At 29.0% G+C, this 22,631-nt stretch overlaps 2 protein-coding genes across 7 annotated transcripts in view; one reads left to right on the top strand and one right to left on the bottom strand.

Annotated features, from left to right (window-relative positions):
* LOC107440360 (transmembrane channel-like protein 7) overlaps window positions 1–3,074 on the bottom strand; it is a 63,564-nt gene extending 60,490 nt beyond the window's left edge. The window contains exons 1-2 of one of the 6 annotated variants that reach the window (XR_011636272.1): window positions 2,827–3,073; window positions 44–125 (exon numbers count right to left, since the gene is read on the bottom strand). Coding sequence is in view for 5 of the 6 variants with exons in the window: in XM_043053779.2 (XP_042909713.1) it covers window positions 44–67 (24 nt within the window). In the remaining variant the exon portion in view is untranslated. Of the gene's footprint in view, window positions 1–43; window positions 126–2,826 lie in introns of all 6 variants that reach the window. The other 5 variants (XM_043053779.2, XM_043053785.2, XM_043053777.2 and 2 more) reach the window with 5 other exon arrangements.
* Window positions 3,075–7,482: 4,408 nt separating this feature from the next.
* Window positions 7,483–22,631, top strand: part of LOC107440358 (UBX domain-containing protein 4) — a 59,967-nt gene continuing 44,818 nt past the window's right edge. Inside the window, exons 1-5 of the mRNA XM_043053774.2 lie at window positions 7,483–7,827; window positions 11,917–12,005; window positions 14,281–14,386; window positions 17,248–17,276; window positions 19,024–19,142. Coding sequence (XP_042909708.1) covers window positions 11,924–12,005; window positions 14,281–14,386; window positions 17,248–17,276; window positions 19,024–19,142 — 336 coding nt within the window. The 5' untranslated portion in view covers window positions 7,483–7,827; window positions 11,917–11,923. The remainder of the gene's footprint in view (window positions 7,828–11,916; window positions 12,006–14,280; window positions 14,387–17,247; window positions 17,277–19,023; window positions 19,143–22,631) is intronic.

Here is a 22,631-nt window from a genome sequence, read left to right as displayed (position 1 = left end):
AACCGGATAAAAAATGCACATCAGAAAATAGAGAGTAATATACTTCTTGTGCCTTCTTCTGATGCATCTTCTCTCTCTGACAGAAATTTTAAACACAATTAAACAAAGAGCTTCAGTAACAGGTTCTAAAAAATAAAATATTTATGTTAATTATCGCAACAAAACCAGTTATGTGCTGAACATACAGACTATTTTCCAATTTTAAAATGCAAATATAGCATTTTATAAAATAACATCGTTTAACTTTAATTATATGAAGAAAAATACCAAATCTTAAATTAAGAGCAACTCTATACAGGGCTGTACCTATGGCTCCCGAGCTTCCTTAAATAATAATAAAAGATTTTTTTTTCTCCCTTTATGATTTTTCACGGTAAGTTACTATTTGTTAAATACCTATTCTTCTATTTGAAATTCTTGAATCTATTGTCACTACTTTTTGGAAGCATTTTTTCTTCTTTCTCATTGCCTTTTGAAGAACTAATGAGGGAGAGCATTTAAAACTATGGATTGTTTATTTTTATTTATTAGTTTTTATTTTGTTAGGAAAGATATATTAATTTTAATTTATTTTTTCTATGCAAATTTTAATTATTTCAGTTTTATTTTTTGTGGTTTTTGAAATAAAATGTTCAGATTCTGAATAGATTGAGTTACACTTAATAAAATTCAGGCGAAGATGTAAAGATCTTGCAATTAACCAATATACAATAAAAAATCACTTAACTACTTTTAAAAAAATTTTTTTTACTAATTTGCAGGTTAAAATAAAACTATTAACATATGGTCTGACAGTTTTACGTTCTAGGGTAAAATGCACACGTTAAAAATCCATTTCAGCTCAGGGGTCTGTCTAGGGTTTTTGGAAGGTACCTATTTTGTGAAAATTTAGACATAATTTGTTAAAATTAAAAATTATATTAAAAAATCAACACAAAAATATGATAAAGTATGAAAATATTTAAAAAAATTGTCACTACAAATAAAAATCACTTATGACTGGTAAATTTCTATATATTTTTCCTCATATATTCAAAAATAATTTTTCTATTGCAAAATTTTGGCTTTAAAATTGCATCCAAATTTAAAAATTCCATAAAAATCATTGTCCATAGTTAGATTTCAACTTTATTTAATAACAACATGTATTTAACGGTGCTAGCACTAAGAGAGATTTTCATTTTGAGAACATTTTCGACTGGATCATACAAAAGAAAAATTCCACAGATAAAAAATGTTTCATAAAAAATACAGGTGTGTTAGAATAAATGTATAATAGTGTTGTGTTTAAGATAATGTTTGAATTTTGACTTCCTGTACAGCTTATAGAGGGAGAGCCTCATCATTTTAGTTTAAAAAAGCTCGCTTTATGCCGTAAGCGACCTGTTAGGCTTACCATATTGCACTATCCGACCAAACACGTGCTACCTTTTTGTAAAAGACAGCAGACGGAGAAGATCTTTTCCATAGATAGCAACGAGAATGGGGTTTGAATGCGAGCTTGCTTTTTTAAAAGCATTTTGCGAAACTACCGTTTTTCATAAAGATAAACTTCAGGAAACCATTTGCACAGCTGTTATTATTTTAAAAAAAGAAGAAAAAAAACAACAACAAAAAACATCTGAAGTGTTGCAATTTTAATTTCCAGAAATAGATTAAACTACTCCAATGGCTGGAATAGATTGTCATTCTATGGTAAGTAAAAAAACTAATGGAAAATACACAGGAGCAAAAAAATATTTTGAAAACTTCATTTATTTAGTAAATGATAAGAATAGGAAAATACATAGACATATGAAAGGTGTTACTGGCCTTTTTTAATGAATATTTTTTTAATCCTTTTCAAAAAAGAAGATATTATAATATTTTAGTGAGAAAAATGCATAAGCTATCAAAATTTCAGGATTCACTACTCAGGAAAGCAGGACTGAAAATTATAAAAACTCCAATAAGAAACATAAAATAAAAATATGTTGTAATAATTAGAGATAAACTCTTCAATGTTACTTAAGGCAATCAAACAGGTTATATTGTTTTAATTTTTGATTCCTTTGTCAGAAGGATGCATATCTATGACATAGAAGATGGGGAATTTTTGATTTAACAGCTTTGAATAATTACTATTACAGTTTTAACAAAAAGGTACAAGAAAAAATTATTGCAACTGTTACTGTAAGTTCAAAGTGAAATGAATCCAACAGGACTTCAATATCTGTATGCCTAGGTAGACCGTTTAATGTACACAAACTAGCACATGACTAGTTAGTGGAAAATTTGTCACCATCCTAGAAAATCTTTTACTATTACTATAAATTTTTCTTCTTCAAAGAAAGTTTGTATTTTTTCGAATTGCTGAGGGGAAAAAAATTTTCTTTTTACGCTTATTCAAACCAATACAAACATGATTACATTCACAATTAAAAATTCGACATCCAGATTTTTATTTACGCTACTTAAGATCTTGCATAATAATTTGTATTTTCACATCATATATTATGTTTCTTATTCACGCAATTTTATGGATTACGCAATTATAATTATCAAGTGAGTCAAAAATTATACACTGGAAATTCTATTCACGTGATTTTAGAATGAAACATTGAGATTTGTATTCATTTGATTTTAAAATCAAACATTGAGTTTAAAATCAAACAGAGAGATTGGTAATTACGCAATTTCAAAATAATTGTAGTTTCACATTCGGATGAAATAAAAAAGTTACAGACATTTAAATTCATACAGATTAAATAAACAAATAAAATCTTGCATAAAAAGTTTTTTTTTTTTAAACTAAAACATAGTTAACATTCCGTCGATAAATCCTACCTACATACACTTTTTCTTGTCTAAAGTTTAGGTATTTTTTTTACTCATGTAAAAAGCGCTTTTGCATATTGCATTTTTGTAATTCTATTTTCATCTTTTTCACCCTAATTACCCCTGTGGTATGAATCAAATGTAGTTCTATGGTATGAATCAAAATATAGTTCTATGAAAATTAAACATTTGGCTGGTTATTTTCAGGCTTGTGTGCTCAAAATAGGCTTATAAGCCTTCGTCAGATAGAAAAGGACAGCAAAACATTTGACCCTGTAAGCTAAAAACAATTTGGAACGTGAGTTTAATGACCCTGAGGCACTGGCATTGATCGTAAGTAAACAATCAATGACGACCAATGATTAAGGAGCCCCTTAAAATGGATTTTTCGAAAATAAATTTTAAAAAATGAAGAAAAACAATGCAAAAAAGATCAATTTCAAATATATACTCAATTTTTTTTTAAATTTAAAGATTATTTTTAGTTCTAATTTAACAAAATAAAGTAANGAAGTCGAGCACTTTACGGTAGCACAGTTTAACGAGGATCAATACCGCAAACCCTCGGTCCCAACGCAGACTGATCCAAGTGGTCACCCACCCGCACACTGACCGTAGCCAGTGATGCTTGGCTTCGGTGATCTGCTGGGAACCGTGTCTTAACTATCAGTCCTGAAATGAATGAAATGAAAAGGTATGAAATTTTGAATGACTTATGGCCCAGCGTACAAAAAATCCGGGCTTGATTACATAGCTTAAACACGGAAGCTTAATTGGTAAAGCTATGCAAAATAGTACTAGTAATAAAAACATCGTACAAGAAAATCCAAATCATAAGTAAATTTCACTTTTCACGGGGAATTTTGAAAAGCAACTCGCTATAGACAGACCAGTTTTACGCGCAAAACATGGCGCTAACATCTTTAAGTATATTATTTTCTGACATCCCCACCGTATCTAAGCATTGCGGTTAAACATTAACAAGCAATTTAATTTAAATTCTAGTTTTTTTTTTTTTTATTTCTGAAATTAAATTGTCGAAAAGTATATTAAAAATCATAATATAAAAATAAATAAAAAAATATCTAAGTCGACCCTTGCAGGGTTTCGTACCCAGGACTTCCGGGAATACATATCAACCTTGCCCACAGCGCTACCAACTGCGCAAAGCTTCACATTCCAGCCCCGCGTATATTTAGCTCAAAGCACTTCCTTCCGGTTAGTCAACAAAATACATTTTGGCCTATTGTGGGCTCACTAAATGGTCTATAAGAAATTCCTTTGGTATAATTGTTTGTTACATTAGACTCTAATTTCGTTGCGAGTTTGAAATTTATAAGTTAATATTATAGGGAATAACGGGGTGTGATGTGTGTGTGTCTCCTGATACGACTTTTGTCCCTTTTCAGCCATTATTCGCTCTTTACCAAAGAAAAAGAATTCTTCTCATATATAGAACACTTTGTTCACTGAAAAATATTGAAAAAGAAGTTAAAAAAATAACATAAAATAAAATAAATAAAAATTATTTAAACTTTAACTGTTCATTAGCTATTATTCGTTGTTTCAGAAAAGAAAAATAGTTATTTCTATATACAGAACACTTGATTCACGTAAAACTGCTGAAAAGTATATTAAAAAACATAATATAAGGTAAATAAAAGAAATTCAAAGTCGACCCTTGCAGGGTTTCGAACCCAGGAGTTCCGGGAGTATATAGTAACCTTTCCCACAGCGCTACCAACTGCACCACGCTTCGCATACCAGCACCGCGAATATTTAGCTTAAAGCACCTTCTCCCGGTTAATCAACAAAACTTATTTTGGCCCAAATGTGGGCCCACTAATCGGTCTGTAAGAAATTCCTTAGGTGCAATTGTTTGTTACAATAAACTGTAATTTCGATCTGATTTTGAAATTTATAGGTTAATATTATAGGGAGTAACGGGGTGTGATGAGGGCGTGCCTCCTAATACGACTTTTGTCCCTTTTTCTGCCATTATTCGCTCTTTAACAAAGAAAAATATTTCTTTTCATATATGGAACACTTCATTCACTTAAAAATATTGAGAATGAAGTTTAAAAAATAACATGAAATAAAATAAATAAATAAAAAAGAAATAATGAAAATTTATCAGTTTATTAGCTATTATTCGCTATTTCATGAACGAAAAATAATTATTTCTATATACAGAACACTTCATTCACGTTAAATTGTCGAGAAGTATATTAAAAAACATAATATAAAATAAATAAAAAAAATTTAAAGTCGACCCTTGCAGGGTTTCGAACCCAGGACTTCCGAGACTACATATCAACCTTGCCCACTGCGCTACCAACTGCGCCACGCTTCACATAACAGCCCCGCGAACATTTACCTTAAAGCACCTTCTCCCGGTTAATCAACAAAACTTATTTGGGCCCATTGTGGGCCCACTAATACGTCTATAAAAAATTCCTTTGGTGCAATTTTTTGTTACATTAGACTCTAATTTCGGGAAGAGTTTGAAATTTATAGGTTAATATTATAGGGAATAACGGGGTGTGATGTGGGCGTGCCTCCTGATACGACTTTTGTCCCCTTTTCTGCCATTATTCGCTCTTTAACAAAGAAAAATATTTCTTTTCATATATTGAACACTTTATTCACTTAAAAATATTGAGAAAGAAGTTAAAAAAATAATATGAAATAAAATAAATAAATAAAAAAAAATGATCAAAATTTATCAGTTCATTAGCTATTATTCGCTATTTCAAGAAGGAAAAATAGTTATTTCTATACACAGAACACTTCATTCACGTTAAAGTGTTGAAAAGTATATTGAAAAACATAATATAAAATAAATTAAAAAAATTTAAAGTTGTCCCTCGCAGGGTTTCGAAGCCAGGACCTCCGGGACTACATATCAACCTTGCCCATAGCGCTACCTACTGTGCCACGCTTCACATACCAGCCTCGCGAATATTTAGCTTAATAGAGAAAAAAAATTTCCACTTAGAAGTGATAAAACTTTACTATCCTCTGAAATTAAAGTAAGCTGGCGAAAAATATGCTTCGTCCTTTCTGAAATTTTGGCATTCGTGAAAATAAAGTTAAATTGGTAATTTTAGAAAGAAAAAATTTTTTTTTTCAACTCTATTTTCGCAAGACAAATACTGACGAGAAATATCCTCAGTGGTAGACAGATCATGGGTTGGACATCCCTTGTCGTCAGGCTGGCTAACTATGGGAGGTTCTCGTGGTCTTCCTCTCCATGTAACGCAAATGTAGGTTAGTTCCATCAAAAAGTCCTCCACGAAGGTAAAATTTCTCCAAATGCTTGATCCAGCAGTTCCCTTGTCTTCTGGATTGGTTCAAAATTACAAGGCTATGGAGTTGAACATTAGTAGTCGTAAACCCAACAATTGGGTCGGTTGTTCAATGATGGTTATTAAATTAAATTAAATAGATTTTTCAAATCGAATAGGCCGGAATAGATTGGTTGGTAGGCACTGGGCCCATGTCCAAGAATTTGTGTGTGTGACCCCCACCGGCCAAAGACTCCCCGTCTAGTAAATGGTGACTGGTGCACGTTAAGTCTGTCGGGTCGCAAAGTCTTCTGTGTTCTTATAACAAATCATACCTCCGGGGGTAGTGATCCAGGAGTTTCCTTGTCTTCTGGGTTGGTTAAAAATTACAAGGATACTGAGTTGGCTACAATTAGCGTACAGCAGAACTATGACAACATTTTGCAGGCGTTCACTATTAGCGTGTGGAGAGTCACAGAAGAAGGAAGTACGTCAGTTTCTGTCTTGATTTTCAAATAGATCTTTTAAGTTAGGAGACTATATGAAACTAAAAACTGCATTAAACATAGTTCTTTAAAAAAAGCACGGTGGAAATTTAAAAAAAATTAAGCATAACATAAGCACGGTGGTATAAGCCGGAAGTTTTCGAAATTTATCTGGTTTTAGAAAGCTTTTTATTGTTTACATTCAGTCAATCATCTGAAAACACCATCCATTGAGTCATATTTCAAAGTAACATAGTTTTAATCTCAAAATTTTGAAATAATTTTTTTTCAGCTGTTTTTTATAAGACACTGTTCGATAATTATTTTTCTTCTGAAAATCTGTCATATGTCGACATTGGTCATTGGTCCATTTCACTTGAAATAAATTCATGTGTTTTTTTTTCCTCATTCAAAATGAGAAAATATTGCACATGATATTAGAATGTGAATTCTTTTTATATGTAGATGAAAATGATGAATACAAAACGGGATTTTTAGCGAATCACATTGCGAGAAGAATCAAAACGTGGGATTTTTAAAATGCGCGTAAATACGAATCGCGATATAGGATTTCTGAATCATGAGACTACAAATAACTTGATTTGCTTCAACATCGGCACAAATAAACCACGTCATAGTTGGATTTCTAAATGAGCGATTCGTAATAATATCGAAATTTTATAAACATCGTGGAAATACATCATTTAAATTTGCGATGAAGTTAAATTTGCCAGCAACAGTCAGTCAAGCATCACTGACTGCGGTCAGTGTGCGGATGGGTGACCACTTGGATCAGTCTGCGTAGGGACCAAGGGTGCGCGAATTTGGTCCTTGTTAAACTGTTTTATCGTAAAGTGCTCGACTTCGAGTGCAGGTCGTCGGGCTACCGAAGCGGAGGTGCCATCCCCTCTGCAGAGGATCAAAATTGTGATGGCATGTCTTCGATCTTCCAAGCTTCGGAGCCTTCCAATCTTTCCCAGACCGTCACTCTAGTGTGACGTAAATGAACTACAACACCAACAGCAACTATTTTACAGGAGTTAAACATCTCAGCTCGCTGTTATGAATTTCTTTTCGAAATGATGATGAGTTTCTCATAAAGACGCACGTAGATTAATTTTTCAGTTTAGAAATGTTAACAGTTGCTTATTGTTACTGGATTAATTCACAAAAATATTTCTAGATTACTTTTATAGAAGATCTATTTACTTTTTCTTGATATTGGCAATCTTTGAATGGTAAAATCTGTATTTTCACAATCGTTTATAAAATCGAAACTTTCTAAGATTTAGCTGTTGTCTTATGAGGATCTATGTTATTTCCTTGTTCAAAATATTTTTCGACTAAATTTGTTCATAATTTTAATAAGAAAAAATTTGAAGATTGACTTTTTTCCCGTCACTTGTATTCACATAATTAATAATAAATTAAGATAAGTCTAATCCTTTAATAATTTCTTATTGTTTTTTCCGCGCACTTGTTTTTAAATGTAAAGGTATAGGATAAGATTTTATATCTGTTATTATCTATATATTTTGTCCCTAAAATTGATAATATGTTAACGTAACAAAAATTACATAATTAATAACCTTGAGGGACCTGTACGTTTTTATGGGAGGTACCTATTTTGTGAAAATTGTGACATAATTTGTGAAAATTATATTAAAAAATCAACACCATAATATGGTAAAGTGGGGAGATATCCGTATCGTGATCTATGGCAGAATAACCGCCAAGTCATGGAAACTTCCGGACAGTGGCCCGCGAGAATCTTAAAAAAACATCACAGAAAGGGACCAACTTGAAAGGTATAATTCGTAGCCACCCTACGGCAAACAGCTATATGTATTTTTTAAAAAAAAATTGTAAGTTTAAAATCTATTTGGAATCTTGGCGAGACAGATCATGATAAGGTAATATCCCCGATAAAGTAAGAAGAGGGTGATTCTGTGGCGCCAACTGAAATCGCCAAGTTGCCAAATAGATTTTAAACATGCGAATTAAAAAAACAAACAAACATGTAATCTAACTATACTTTTCGAATTGGTCCCTTTCTGTGTTTTTTTTTAGTTTCTCGCGGGCCACTATCCGGAAGGTTCCAAATCTTGGCGATTATTCTGCCGCAGATCACTATATGGAAATCTCCCCGAAGATATTTTCAAAAATTGTCAGTGCAAATTAAAATCATTTATGACTAGTAAATTTTTATATATTTTCCCCCATATATTCAAAAATAATTTTGCTATTGTAAAATTTTAGGCTTAAAATTATATCCAAATTTAAGAATCATTGTCCATTGTTAAATTTCAACTTGAATTTTAAAAAAAAGCATGCATTATCAGTACTTGCAATAAAAGTTATTTTCATTATGAGAACATTTACCACTGGCTTATACAAAAGAAAGTTTCACAGATAAAAAAAAATTTTCATGCAAAAATAAAGGTTTGTTAGAATAAACAACAATGTTGAATGTTTAGAATGATGTTTTTCAATAACGAATTTCAACTTATTGCGAAGTTTACAAAAGGAGCGCCTTGTCGCTTAATTTAAAAAAAAAACTTGTTATAATATGGCGCAAGCGACTATTTAGGCCACACTATCTGACCAAGCACATGCTACCTATTCATATTTGGGGAATTAGCCAGGGATTTATCGTTTCTTACAGGGATACAAAAACAAAATTTTAAGAGGCGGGGAAGAGAATCTTAAAACTTGCTTTTTTAAAAGCATTTTATGTAACTACCGTTTTTCCTAAAGCTGAATTTGTGAAGGTACCGCTAAAGGGCAGTAAATTTGCCCTTAATGATGATAATAAGTTGAACTTCATTTTTTCCCCTTCAGTTTGAGCATACCATTTAAATTTTCATTACATTTATTAAAGTTGTCTTTACCAAAATTCAGTTTATACAGGGTTTTAGGCGCACCTGGAAAGTCATGAATTTCGGTATCGAACAATATTTGTCATGAAATGTCATGATTTTAACTATTTTTTTAAAACAAAAATCATGGAAAGTCATGGATTTAGGTCACCGAAGAGTTTTATTTTTAAAATGGAATCCCCCCCCCCAATCATTTCATGGTGTTCTGAATATCTGAATTTGTAAAAAAATCCCCACTCAGAGTCATATTTTATTAAAATATAAAATGTTTTTATCATGTTCTTTAAAAATTATGGCATTCTTTCAAAAAATGAAAGAAAAAACATCATTTCTAGAACGAAGTATATTTTAAACTTCTGTGATTTCAGAATTATTATTATTATTTATTAATTTTTATTTTATCAATTTAAAGTTCTAGATGAAGCAAGCCAGTCATTGGCAATTTTTTTTAAATTCCGAAATGTAAACAGAAAAATCAGGAGTATTTCTTTCCTTTCTGATGAACAAGAAAAGTATCTTTAGAATATAACTCTGCAGAAATTATTTTTTTTTCGCTCAGCTATTATTTTTTTCAGCTATTTTATTGCTTCAACTTTTTCTTTACTCTGTTTTTTAAGTTTAAAATCATTAAATATGAAGATGCAGAGTATAACAGTTTTGGTTATACCTATCATTTTAATTCATGTTATTATAATGCTTTTTAAATTTATTATTCTGTTTTTGTCGGAGAAAATAGTGTCAAGTCATGAAAAGTTCTTGGAATGAGTCATGAATTTGAAAATGTAGCAGAGATACCCTGTATATATTTGCAACTTTATGTGATTCCTATTAACAGCATCTGCTGAGCTTGCTATTATATTTTATTGACATTTCTTTTTAGTGTGAAAACATTTTTACATATAAAATTGAATTCTATAATGCCTTTTTAATTAGCATATTAGTTTTACTGTTAGCAGAACTTTAAATTTTGGGCCTTTTTTAGATGTGATCATATTTAACAATGCACTGTTTATTATTGTCTTTTTCCTGGGAAATATTATTTTTTCTTTAAAAACACATTTGATGTTTTAACTTTTGCTGACATCTGTTTAATTATCTGTCTACAGGGGTCTGTTCATGGGAATATATTTACAACCGTCACAAATTCAACTTTAGGAAAAACGGTCACAAAATACTTTTAATAAAGCAAACCCCGTTGCAACTTTGGGCGGAGCTTTATTGCCAGATGTCTTTTACGAAAATGTTTGGTCAGATACAACGAGTGACTTAAAACTGAAAGTCTGAATTCAAACATTATTATAAACATTTGAACATTATCTTTACACTATTTTGTAAATTTATTCTAACAGACTTTTATTTTTTATGAAACATTTTTTTTTTCTCTGTTAAACTTTTTTCTGTATGACCTTGTCGAAAATTTTCTCATGATGAAAATAACTTTCAGTGCTACTACTGTTAAATGCATGTTTTTACTAATCTGAAGTTCAAATTTAACTAAGGACAATGATTTTTATGGAATTTTAAAATTGGATGTAATTTTAAGCCCACAATTTTACGATATAGCAAAATTTCTTTTTTATATGGGGAAAAATATACGGAAATTTACCTGTCATTAATGATTTTTATTTGAAGTGACAATTTTTGAAATTATTTTCTTACTTTGCAATATTTTTGTGTTGATCTTTTAATATAATTTTTAATTTTCGCAAATTATGAATATTTTCACAAAATAGGTATCTTTTGCCTATTTTCACAAAATAGGTATCTTTCAAAAAAACCCAGACAGACCCCTGATCTAAATATATCTTTCAGAGTCTAATGCCTTCTTAGTCAATATTTTAGTTTAACTATTAGTGAAACTTCAGAGCCTTCTCTTCTTAAATATTGTCATAAAGTATATTTGCAGGTTATCTGCACACCTAGAAAGTCATGAATTTCAGTTTTGAACAAAATTTGTCATGAAATGTCATGATTTTAACTATTTTTTTAAAAAAATAATCATGAAAAGTCATGAATTTGAAAATCTAAAATGTAGTATTTGCTACATTGCATTTGTAAAGTCAAGGAATTCATGGGGGGGGGGGATCAAAAATTTTATATTTTTAGTTTGTTAAAGGATAACACCATGGATGTGTAAAGATTTTTAATGCCATTATTTCCTTATGTTATTTCGGGGTACCCACCTGAAAAGTAGATTTCCACCTCATTCATATTCTTATGAGACGAAACCAAATTTTAATCTTAATTTTTTTTTTTTTTTTTTTNCATTTTAATCTACTTATTTGTTTTGTTAATTTTTTTTTTTTTTTTTTTGTAAAAGAAAAAGCATGTGTAAATTAACATTATTAGCAGAAATATTCAAATAAAAGAGGTTTGATTAATTAAGGGTCTACTTAAGTTATATGTAATTTTACAAATTAAAATATTCATGTTTATTTTTGTTTTTAGTATTGACATGCAGTGGCACAGTGGATCAATTGCTGAAGCTGTTTCTGAAGCTAAAAAGAAAAATAAATTATTTATGGTTTATATTGAAGGTTTGTCATTATCTATTTCCCACATCTTGTGTCTTAATTAATTCTGTAATTTTCTAGGTTGATTGATTTAAATCTCATTTGTATGAGGTGTAAATTGTATGATTTTTTAAAATAAATTACTGATTTAAATTATTTAGTGTGACAGTTCTGGTAACCCTGAGTCGATTTAATATACTACATATCTATTGCAAATATTTATCGTCCCGAGAAAACTCGGGCTTAGCAGAATTTGTCAGTGCATTTTGTTTTATCACGTTTTTACTTGGTCGGAAGCAAAAAACATAATCTGCTGTGATTTGAATTTTGTCAAGGTTTAGTTGGGAGTTTCGATGTGGGACTGCACATGTGTTTTGTGTGATCGTACATGCCATCCATCGTATATACGATGGTTGTTGCATTTACATAGCAATAAGAGTAAAAAATAAATAAATGGCGTATCCCTTCACTGACGTTTGAAAAGTATCATTTTGTGTTGTCCCTTGTTTTAAGAACTATCCTCAGGGGTCTGTTTAGAAGAAATTTCACAAAATATCTTTTCATTAAAACGGACCCCTTCACAAAATATTTTTACTTAAAAAAGGACCCTTCACAAAATAATTTATCTTTTAATCGGACCCCTCACAAATTTGTTTATCTTCATTATTGTTTTGTTAATCGAATAAGCCCTTCCCAGGGGGTTGGGGGAAAGAAAGATAGATGTAAACGAACTAAGTTTTGTCTTCGGCAGACGCTTCTTCCATTATTCGTCCGAAATTAATATTCTGCTTTCAGCAGTATAGGCTAAATACCAAATATTTGTATGTTGTGTCTCTAATTTAGTAGCAGCAGTTGCTGTTTATTTGTAAAAATTTCATTTTTTAAATTGTTCATGATTTCAAAAATTTCATGTTTTAAATTCCATTTAAAAACTCCTTGAAAAAGTTTTTTGCAATAATAGGACCCTATTTGCACAAATTCACAAAAGCAAGAGCCTGGTTGAAAGAATTTGACTTAACGGTTATTTTATATTCACAAATTACGACTAATTTTTCACAATTTTACAAAAACGGACCTTTCACAAAATGTCTGGACAGATCCCTGATCGTACAAAGACTAATATTTAACTTTTTTCATTTGCCCAAGATACCTTGGGATAGTAAACTGATTTTATATTAAATGTTTCTTACATATAAAACAAATTCAAATTTCAACTTAAAACTTGTACATTATGTTTTGTTTTAGTCCCCTGTATTTATTAATAAATTAAAAAAATATGTTGATTTTTTCATTTTTTTTCTTTAAAGCAATTGGTAAGTAAGATGTTAAAAAATGTTATGGTCATAAAGAAATGCAGATTATAAGTCAGTGTGAATAATTAGGCAGAAATAATTATAAGATCCCTTTTCTCCCCTCTACCAGATCCGTTTAACAGAGACCATATTACGTACTCTGAAAAAAAGAGAGGAATTCCTTTTATTTTTTTTCTTTATGAAGTTCCCTTGAGTCAGTAATTAATTCTTCTTCACAATTTTTATTTAAACAGGGATGAGATATTTTTGAGGATTTCCGCTTTTGTCTCTCGAATTTCAGCCTTTTTATAAAAAACTCTGATTCTCCTTTAGCTTCTTTTTTTATATAAATATTCCGCTTTTTCTGAAAATTCAGTGCGATTTTTATTCATGCGATTAAAAAATTATGCATTGTGATTTGTATTTACGTGATCTAAAAATTACGCATCATGTTTTATTGTATTTTCGAAATGCAATGTTGAGTTTCATGTTCACAAGATTTAGAAGCCACATATCGGGATTCATATTCTCTCAATTTAAAATCTTAGTCACACGATTTTAAAATCATGTGATTTATATTTATACAATTTTAAAATTAATCGAGATTTATAATCACATAGTTTAAAAATCACACTTTTTTTTCCTCAAATTTTTAGATATCATAGCTTCTACATATTATGTATGTATGTATGTATATATATATATATATATATATATTAATTCTTGGGTTTCCTCTTTTTTACTTTCTGCCTACTCCCATCCCTGTTTAAAGCACGTTTTTTTTAAAAATAATTGAGAATGAAATTTTTAAAATTACTTATATTATTGATGAAATGCTTTTCATCAATAACATGCTTTCATCAATGCTTTTCAAAATTGTAATGTTTAGTAGACATTTTTAAATTATAAATACATGCAAGATTTATGTTAATAAGGGGAATTAATAGAGTTATTCATGAAATATATATCATTGCAAAAACCTAATATGTTGACTGTTTATTTCAAAGGTAATGATGATATGTCTAAAACAATGACAGCCACCTTTAATGATCCTTCCGTATGTGAAAAGTTGATGTCGGAAAATGTTATTGCTTTGAAACTTGTAGCAAACAGGTATTAATCCTTTTAACATTGTTGAGTAAATTTTGGGCGTTTTGAAAAAGGCTGCAATATTCTATTAAAAATATGTGGAAATGTCCAAAAAACAATGATTGTAATTACTGCTTGAAAAAAGGATTGGAAGAGTTATGTTGATTTACAATAGAATTATTGAAAATACAGTATATCAAAAAGTGGTGTTTTAACTGAAATATTTGTACCATGTTGTTTATACTTATTTGAGTATCTGTCTTTTTTTTGTGGAAGAGTCTTATTCGCGTGATTCTTGATCTTTATTTTGGGAGCTACTGAAAGAAATACTGAAGTAACAAATAATAATTAAAATTTTTAGAGGCCATTCATTAAATTACATTGGTAATATGAATTTATTAGTTTTTTTAGCTTTAAGTTAATGTTTTGTTGAATATGCATTTATAAATAACTTTTATTTAAATTTAATAAATACGCTCTATAACCTTTTTAAATAATAGTTTGATTATAACTTTGAATTATTATTTTTTACATAATTCATGAAGTAACTATTAATTTAAAAATAGAATGAGCCACTTAATATTGAATATCTTTAAAATTTTGCTTAGATTGTTTTTATGGTGATTTATATAATTAAGGAAATAGTTCTTTCTGGCTATTTTTCTCATGATCCTTGAAAATTATTTTGCATTTTTTTTAAATGTATTTACGGAGAACTTTCAACGATAGGAAGAAGAAAATTCTATTTATTGGTTCCCATTCCCTAATTACAGAGTTGGTATTTTAATGTCAAAAACTGGTTTTTGACTTGTCACATATATAAAGACGTGTCTAAAAGTGATAAAAATTATCGAAATCTGATAAAAACTGTCAAACACCTGGGACAATTTTCTTTATTAACATTGGGGACATTTTATTGGACATTAAATCATGCAGAATGCTTGCATTATATACTATTATAATTATAATTTATATTAATATATCATTTATAAAAAATATAGATAAAATTATTAATTGGTTTTTCTAAAAACATGGTACTCTTAATATAATACAAATAATATGTTGTTAATTATTATCAATCTAAATATTGATTTTGAATGTTTTATACCACAATAAAGCAAATTTTTTAGATAAAGTAAAACTAAAGTGGTCTCCAATAATTGTCTGATTTCAACTTATAAATTTTTTTGTGCTTAATATTTGTTATTGTTACTTATATGTAGGTTAGCAGAATATGTCCAATCATATGAAGAAGGATTAGATTGAAATTTAGACAGACAAAGAAAAACTTTTGGTCTAAAATAATTCCTAAAAAATTTTTTATTGTTAAAAAACATGTCGCTTTGCAAAATTTTTCCTTGTTAAAAAAACATTAAATGTTAATTTGTTTATTAATTAGTTTGAGTTTCTTAAATTTATGAGTGAAGCCCTTTAATTTAATAAATTATTACTGTTGCATCATATTTATTTCATTAAATAGTGAACGAAACATTCTCTCCCGAACCAAAAAAAAAAGAGGAAGTTTGTTTTGTTTTCGACTGATTTATTTTCTTCATTTTTTATGTAATAATTTTGAAATTTCTACTTCAAAATAAATACCGATTTTTAAAACCATTTATAGCATTACTGAATAGGTTCAGCATTTAAAGAAGTTGCAATCTTCCAGTATCTGAACCAAGGCTTCTAGTCAAAACCGATTAATTTGTTAAGCAATTGGGTGAGACTACTTTTATGCGCTTTAATGGCTGATTAGACAGGTTTAAAAAGGGGAATAACATAATTTTAGGAAAAATTATCGGAGAATGTTTCCAAATCTGATGTTGAGGATTGCTCATCAGATAAAGATTACTAATTTTTTTGTTACGACCTATTATTTTTCAGTTATTTTTGTATTTCATTTTATTGCACATTTATTTAAATAATATTTAATAAAAGGGGGAGTTTGGAACCATTAGGTAAATATTGTTTGCGGAACGAATAGTGTGAAGTGAACCTAAATTTCAATCTCTTGAACGTTCACTATAGTAATTTTTGACTGTATTTTAAACATATGCTGGTTTATTCGAGAACTGTGTAAAATCAAACACATTAATTTTCTTATATGAACTTAAGTTTCTAAAAATATTTTAAAAATTTTAGTACTAAAAGAAAGAAAAATGTTAAAATTTGTGGAGAAATTTTGATCAAATAATAAATAAAAAAACTGCTGAAATATTAGGGACTGAGAATTTTCTGCACTCTTGCTTCAATGCACACAAATATTTCCATTAAATCATGACTATAACATATTCCCTGATATGTAAAATAATTATAATTTATAATAAATATAAATGTTTGTTTTAAGAATTTTTTAAATCAATCAATTCAAGGGTTTAATTAAGTTACCATCAATATTTAGTACAGTTATTAGTATAAATTTCTTAATTATTGGTTATTTTATTATGTTATAATAGTTCAATATTCTAATTTATACAGCTGAGCATCAATCGAAAGAACAATTTCAAATTTTGGTCTTATTCATACAAAACTGAAAACTGAATTTGGAGTACAGAGGGCCTTTTTGCATAATTTCTCGAAAAATGTCTCTTTTGTGCCAAAATTTTTTTAAAAATAGATAAAATAAATGAATACATATATAAAGAATAAATTTTTATATATATATATATATATGTTTTATATAACTGAATATATTTTTCCTATACATTCCTATTTTTTCTGTGTTTGAATGTTAATGAATTTTCTTTTCAAATTAAATTAATGTTTAGATATCAATTTTTATAAAATGAAATGTCCAAATGAATAACATTATAAACCATCATTGAATGTTGTAAAAAAATTTATGATGTATGATGTAATAATTCTTGTGTAACTTAATTTTCTCTTAGTGTTCCATACATGCAGTTCTGTCAAATATGTATCCTTTTCTGATAATTATTTTCTCTATATTTCTTCTACTTTTAAAATAAATATGTAACATAATTGAACCTTTTTTTAATCACAGTCAAGAAATGTATAGCAAAACAAATTCAAATTAATGACACTATATTTATCACTTCTTTTTAATGTGATTAATGCACTGAAATAATTTGTCATTCATTTTGAATATAAGGAGCATAAGATCTTTATGACTTTTATATAAATAATATCATTAATCTTACTTACTCTGGATTAGATTAGCATAAATGCTTTTAAATAAAAGTGCATACCTTTAATATATGCACTTGTGATAAGATCTAACAATTTTATTAATTTTGGTGTACATTGGAAAATGTAATAGCAAATGCAGTCTATGGTTTAACTTCACAAAATATCTTTTCATAAAAACGGACCCTTCACAAAATGATTTTTCTTTCAATCAGACTCTTCACAAATTTGTTTATCTTCATTATTGTTTTGTTAATCGAATAAACCCTTCCCAGGGGAAAAAACAAGAAAGATGGATGTAAACGAATTAAGTTTTGTCTTCGGCAGACGATTCTTCCATTATTCGCCCGAAATGAATATTCTGCATTCAGCAGTATAGGCTAAATACCAAATATTTGTATGTTGTGTCTCTAATTTAGTAGCAGCAGTTGCTGTTTATTTTTAAAAATTTCATTTTTTTTAATTGTAATTTTACAGTATTGAGCATAATCTTGTATCTCTTTACCATTTAAAAACTCCTTGAATAAGTTTTTTTCAATAACCTTACCCTATTTGCACAAATTAATAAAAGCAGGAACAAATTACGACTAATATTTTCACAATTTCACAAAATGTCTGGACAGACCCCTGAGTATACATAAAATGTAATGCTCACGTAGTTGCTGATCATCGTTGAGCTTTTTATTCTGACTATATTTCAAAATGCATGCTTAAGAAAATGGTCTCAGGATTTAACAGGGTGATTGATTTGAAACTCGTGAGTTATATATTGCGTTAGAAATACCGAAATTTTTAAAACTACAATCAAAAGCATAATACCGAAATTTTTAAAACTACAATCAAAAGCATAGCAATATCTGGAGGAAAAAAACGAAGAACAATTCTTTTTATTTGAGTTGAAATCAGATACAAATAAAGCATGCCTATAAATGCGCAATTGGCTTGTCGTAATTATATGCTAAAAATATCAAGATTTTTCAAAACCATGTAGAAATGCATAGCAATAACTGCCAAAAAAATAATACAAATATAACACTGAAGAAATGATCCAGAAAAAAAGCCCCTTCAAATTAATGATAAAATCATCACAAAAAAAGCTCATCAAAAAATAAAAAGTGATTAAATATTTTTTTAAAAATTATAATAATTTTTTATTATATTCTAGATCGCAAATTCTTCATCTCTAGTTTAGTCATATGATATGTTAAGTATCATTTGTGAATCAGCTATAAAACTTATTCTTTAATAAAAAAGAACTATTAATGTCATTCTTCTTTTATTTAAAATTTTAATGTAGATGCTTCAAATCTGTGTATATGCCCAGAAAATGCCATTTATTGTTAATCCTACCAACAAGAAATAGCTACAATTTGTCATTGGGGAATGACTGCTTCAATTTAGATTTTTGTTGCAGTGCTTATCTAAACTTTTGCTTATCAAGTATCACATATCGATGTTTATTATGTTTCCTTCAGTATATTCAATAAAAGGTTATTACAAGGTTTAACTGTTGCTAGATCCTGTTTTAGTGATACCCTCTTCATTCTTTATTGGTGGAAATGGAGCTCCTATTGAAATAATTACAGGAAGCCTCTTGCCGACAGAGTTCTGTTCTAAACTTGAAAAAGTGTTTGAGGTGAAATTTTTTTTTTACTAAGCAATGTTCTTTTTACTTGTACTTCTTTGGGGGTACTTAATTAAAAATCATAGAATATCTATGCAGAGATTTCTGATTCAATAATAATGTAGATTGATTAAAAAATTACAGTAAATGCAATAAAACTGAATTGTATTTAACTAATATATTTATAACTAGGAGGCTTCGCCCCCTGCTCACTAACGCTCGCCAACCCCGGAGAATTGCTACGCAATCCTATGTGGTTCACGGCATGGCTCGCTGCGCTCGCTCGCCAATGAACACAATGTTCTAGCACAAAGACATAATATATTATCATCAAAGACATAGTATTTTATCATCAAAGACATAGTATTGTACTTATGTAGAAGAATTCTACCAATGTTCTTATTGGCTTTTAAAAAAGTATATTAGCTATTTAGATTGTACATGGTGAAAAAATCAAAACATTAGCTAAATAAGAAACATATTAGCAAAATAAATTATCAAATATTGCTTCACTAATATTCTGCATTTTAAAGCGTGAAAATTCAATGCATAAATAAACGCGAAATATAAAAAAATTCAATGCATTCAATACAAACACTTAAACGTTTTTTAGACGTTTAGGTAGCTCCCAGTAGAAAAATATCAATTCAACAGCGGCCTTTTAAAGCATTCTCACTTCAATTAATTAATTAATTCCTAATTGAGTTTAAATTAAATATTGTCATGTTTTTAGTGCATGAATCTGAATTGAACAACCTGATAATGCTCACTCTGGTTATTGTTATCTGGTTGCTCACTACGTGCTCTTGCGCGCCGAATCCAATCAATTAAAAATGAAAACTGTTGCCAGCGCGAAAAAAAAAATATCATCGGTTTTATGGATACATACATACGTACGTATTAGCGTTTTATGTAATATAGATTGACTTTAAAAATGCATTAATGTAATCATGATCTTCAAGTTGTATTATAATTAATTAGAAATTCATAAATACGAAAATATCTGAATGGCTTGGGCCAATATAATGACAAGACTTTAAGTAGCAATATACTTTATAATGTTAGGATCTTTAAATAATCTATAAAGTTCTATGATTGTTCTCCATTAATTTTCACCACATTTCATTCCTACAGAAAATGCTTCTTTCAAATATCGCAATGGTTTCTTTCTCATTTTTCACTTAAGTCTCTGTAGTATAGTCCAATCAAACTTTTGTGGTGAATATTTAAATAGATGTTACTAATACATGAGAAAGCGAGTCTCATTTATAAAATTCAGTTAACTATATTTGATGATTTAAATACCTATTACTATTCAAAATTATGAAGAAACATTATACATAACATTTCCAGATCATTTAATGTGAAATCATAACTGGAAAATATGGCAGTTTTTTCTATTTTGATGTCTATAAGAATTCCTAAAATTCCCTATGTGTAAAATATTTAGTATATTTTGTAACAATTATCATGAAATTTATATTATTTCGTAAAATCTACCATCTTTAATCTAATTGTATTTTTTAATCAACCTCAAATAATTGAAAATAGTACCTCAAGTAATTGAATTTGAATAATAGTTAGCTCGCAGATATAATTTTTTTATATTCTTGATCTTGAATAATTTTTTAGCTACCTTTATTCAGTGTTTTCATTACAGAAAAAAAATGGGATAGAATTTCTCACCCTTTCTCATAACAGGGTGAGATTTAAAACATTTAAGTGAGATTTCTAAAAATTAAAAAAACACGAATAGACTTGGAAAAAAAATATTTCTTTAATTATAATACATTTTTAACATCATCTAATTAAATATTTTTGCTGCATCATCATATGGAAAATGTTCTATATCTACTATATATATGGAAAATGTTCTATATCTACTATATATATGGAAAATGTTCTATATCTACTTTTTCATCATCTATTATATTTATTTGGCTGAAAAATATCCGTATTTGTTTAGTTTGACCGTTTCTACCAACATTTGTTTCATTTTCATTTGTCCGTTACGGAGTAGAAGATGTCGCCTTAACAAGGTATTTGTCCATCTTACATTCATGCACAAAAAATTTAAACGTCTTACATGAAGAAACCGTGCTTACGGTGAACCCGTGGTTGCAGAGAAATGTGTTCTGAAAGGGGTTCCTTGATTCGGGGGAGGGGGGGTGTTCTGCTGTTCGCACCGGTTCTGAACAATACTGGTAAATAGGGAAGCTAGATAACAAGGACCGGTGTTCAAAATAATGAAAGATCAAGGAAGAAAAGTGAAACGGATTTTATTCAAAATGGCCAAAGACTAAATTTTTTCCAAAATTCTTGCATTTTGAAATTGATTAATAGAGTGCAAGAAAATAAAAAAAATATGCGAGATTCTCGCTCTGTAGTGAAAACACTGTTTATTGTAATACCTATTTAATTTGCAACAAAAGTAGCCGAAATATTATTAATTTCTTCCAAAAATTTTCTGACCAAAACAATAATGAAATGAAACTACCGACTCTAATTATGAATTCTTAATTCTTTAAAGCTATCTATTATTTTTGACCCTTAAGTTTTCAAATAATTTACTCACAGGAATAATTAAAAAATAACTTTTACAAATGAATATTATACTACGTAGCAATGTCTAAATTTAAATTTTTCACAAGGTTTCTTTTGAGACTCGTGAATGGCCTCCATTTCCTTCAATTTGCATTGCTGATGTCAGCATTAATGTAGAATAGGAGTACTCACACAATACTTTTTCCCGTGACTTAACCAGTAGCTGTTTTATATAATTTTAAACTAATTCACTTTTCAAAATATAATTTTAACTTTACTAATCCTCAGTCATATCTCAAAAACTGTGCTGCTGCATTTTATTAAATGCAAAATTATTAATTTTTTAAATATGAATTTGTAATTATAGCGGCTTTCTTAAAAATTGGGTTCTTAAAGCTTTCACGGGGTTGCCACTCCACAGGGAAAAGCTGGAAAACACAGGGAATTTTAAAATCACCTAAAATAACAGGAAAAATGCAGGAAATTTTGATTTTTTCTCTACAAACTGGGAAAATACAGGGAATTTTGTTTCTTATTTTTGTCTTTCAAAAATGGTGACCACTCAAAGCGTAATCTGTGGGATATTTAACCATGATAATTCAGCTATACTAAACTATTTCAGTTACTGTAGCATTATTTAAGTATGTTCAGCTGTTTTTCCAGCAATTAAAACTAATGAATATATGGGTGTATATGTNTTATCATAGTAGTATCATAAGAACTATGAAGCTATTTGTAGTATAAATATTTCTTGTAATTAATCTCACTATCAATTTCACTGTTTTCTTTGCTGTTTTGTTGTTGTATTGTTGACGTGAAGTGCTTACATAGTTATCAATCGAACTAATCATAATGGTATTATCGATATCAACTGCAATATCGGCAGTATGTCGGTATTGCAGATAAAGTTCGATAAACAAATTTGTAAATTAAAATCCATATTAATAAAAATGTAAA

This window comes from Parasteatoda tepidariorum, chromosome 2 (genome assembly GCF_043381705.1).
Source record: "Parasteatoda tepidariorum isolate YZ-2023 chromosome 2, CAS_Ptep_4.0, whole genome shotgun sequence".
NCBI lineage: Eukaryota > Metazoa > Arthropoda > Arachnida > Araneae > Theridiidae > Parasteatoda > Parasteatoda tepidariorum.
Note: the sequence above shows the minus strand (reverse complement) of the source record. Positions and strands in the feature narration are given on the sequence as shown.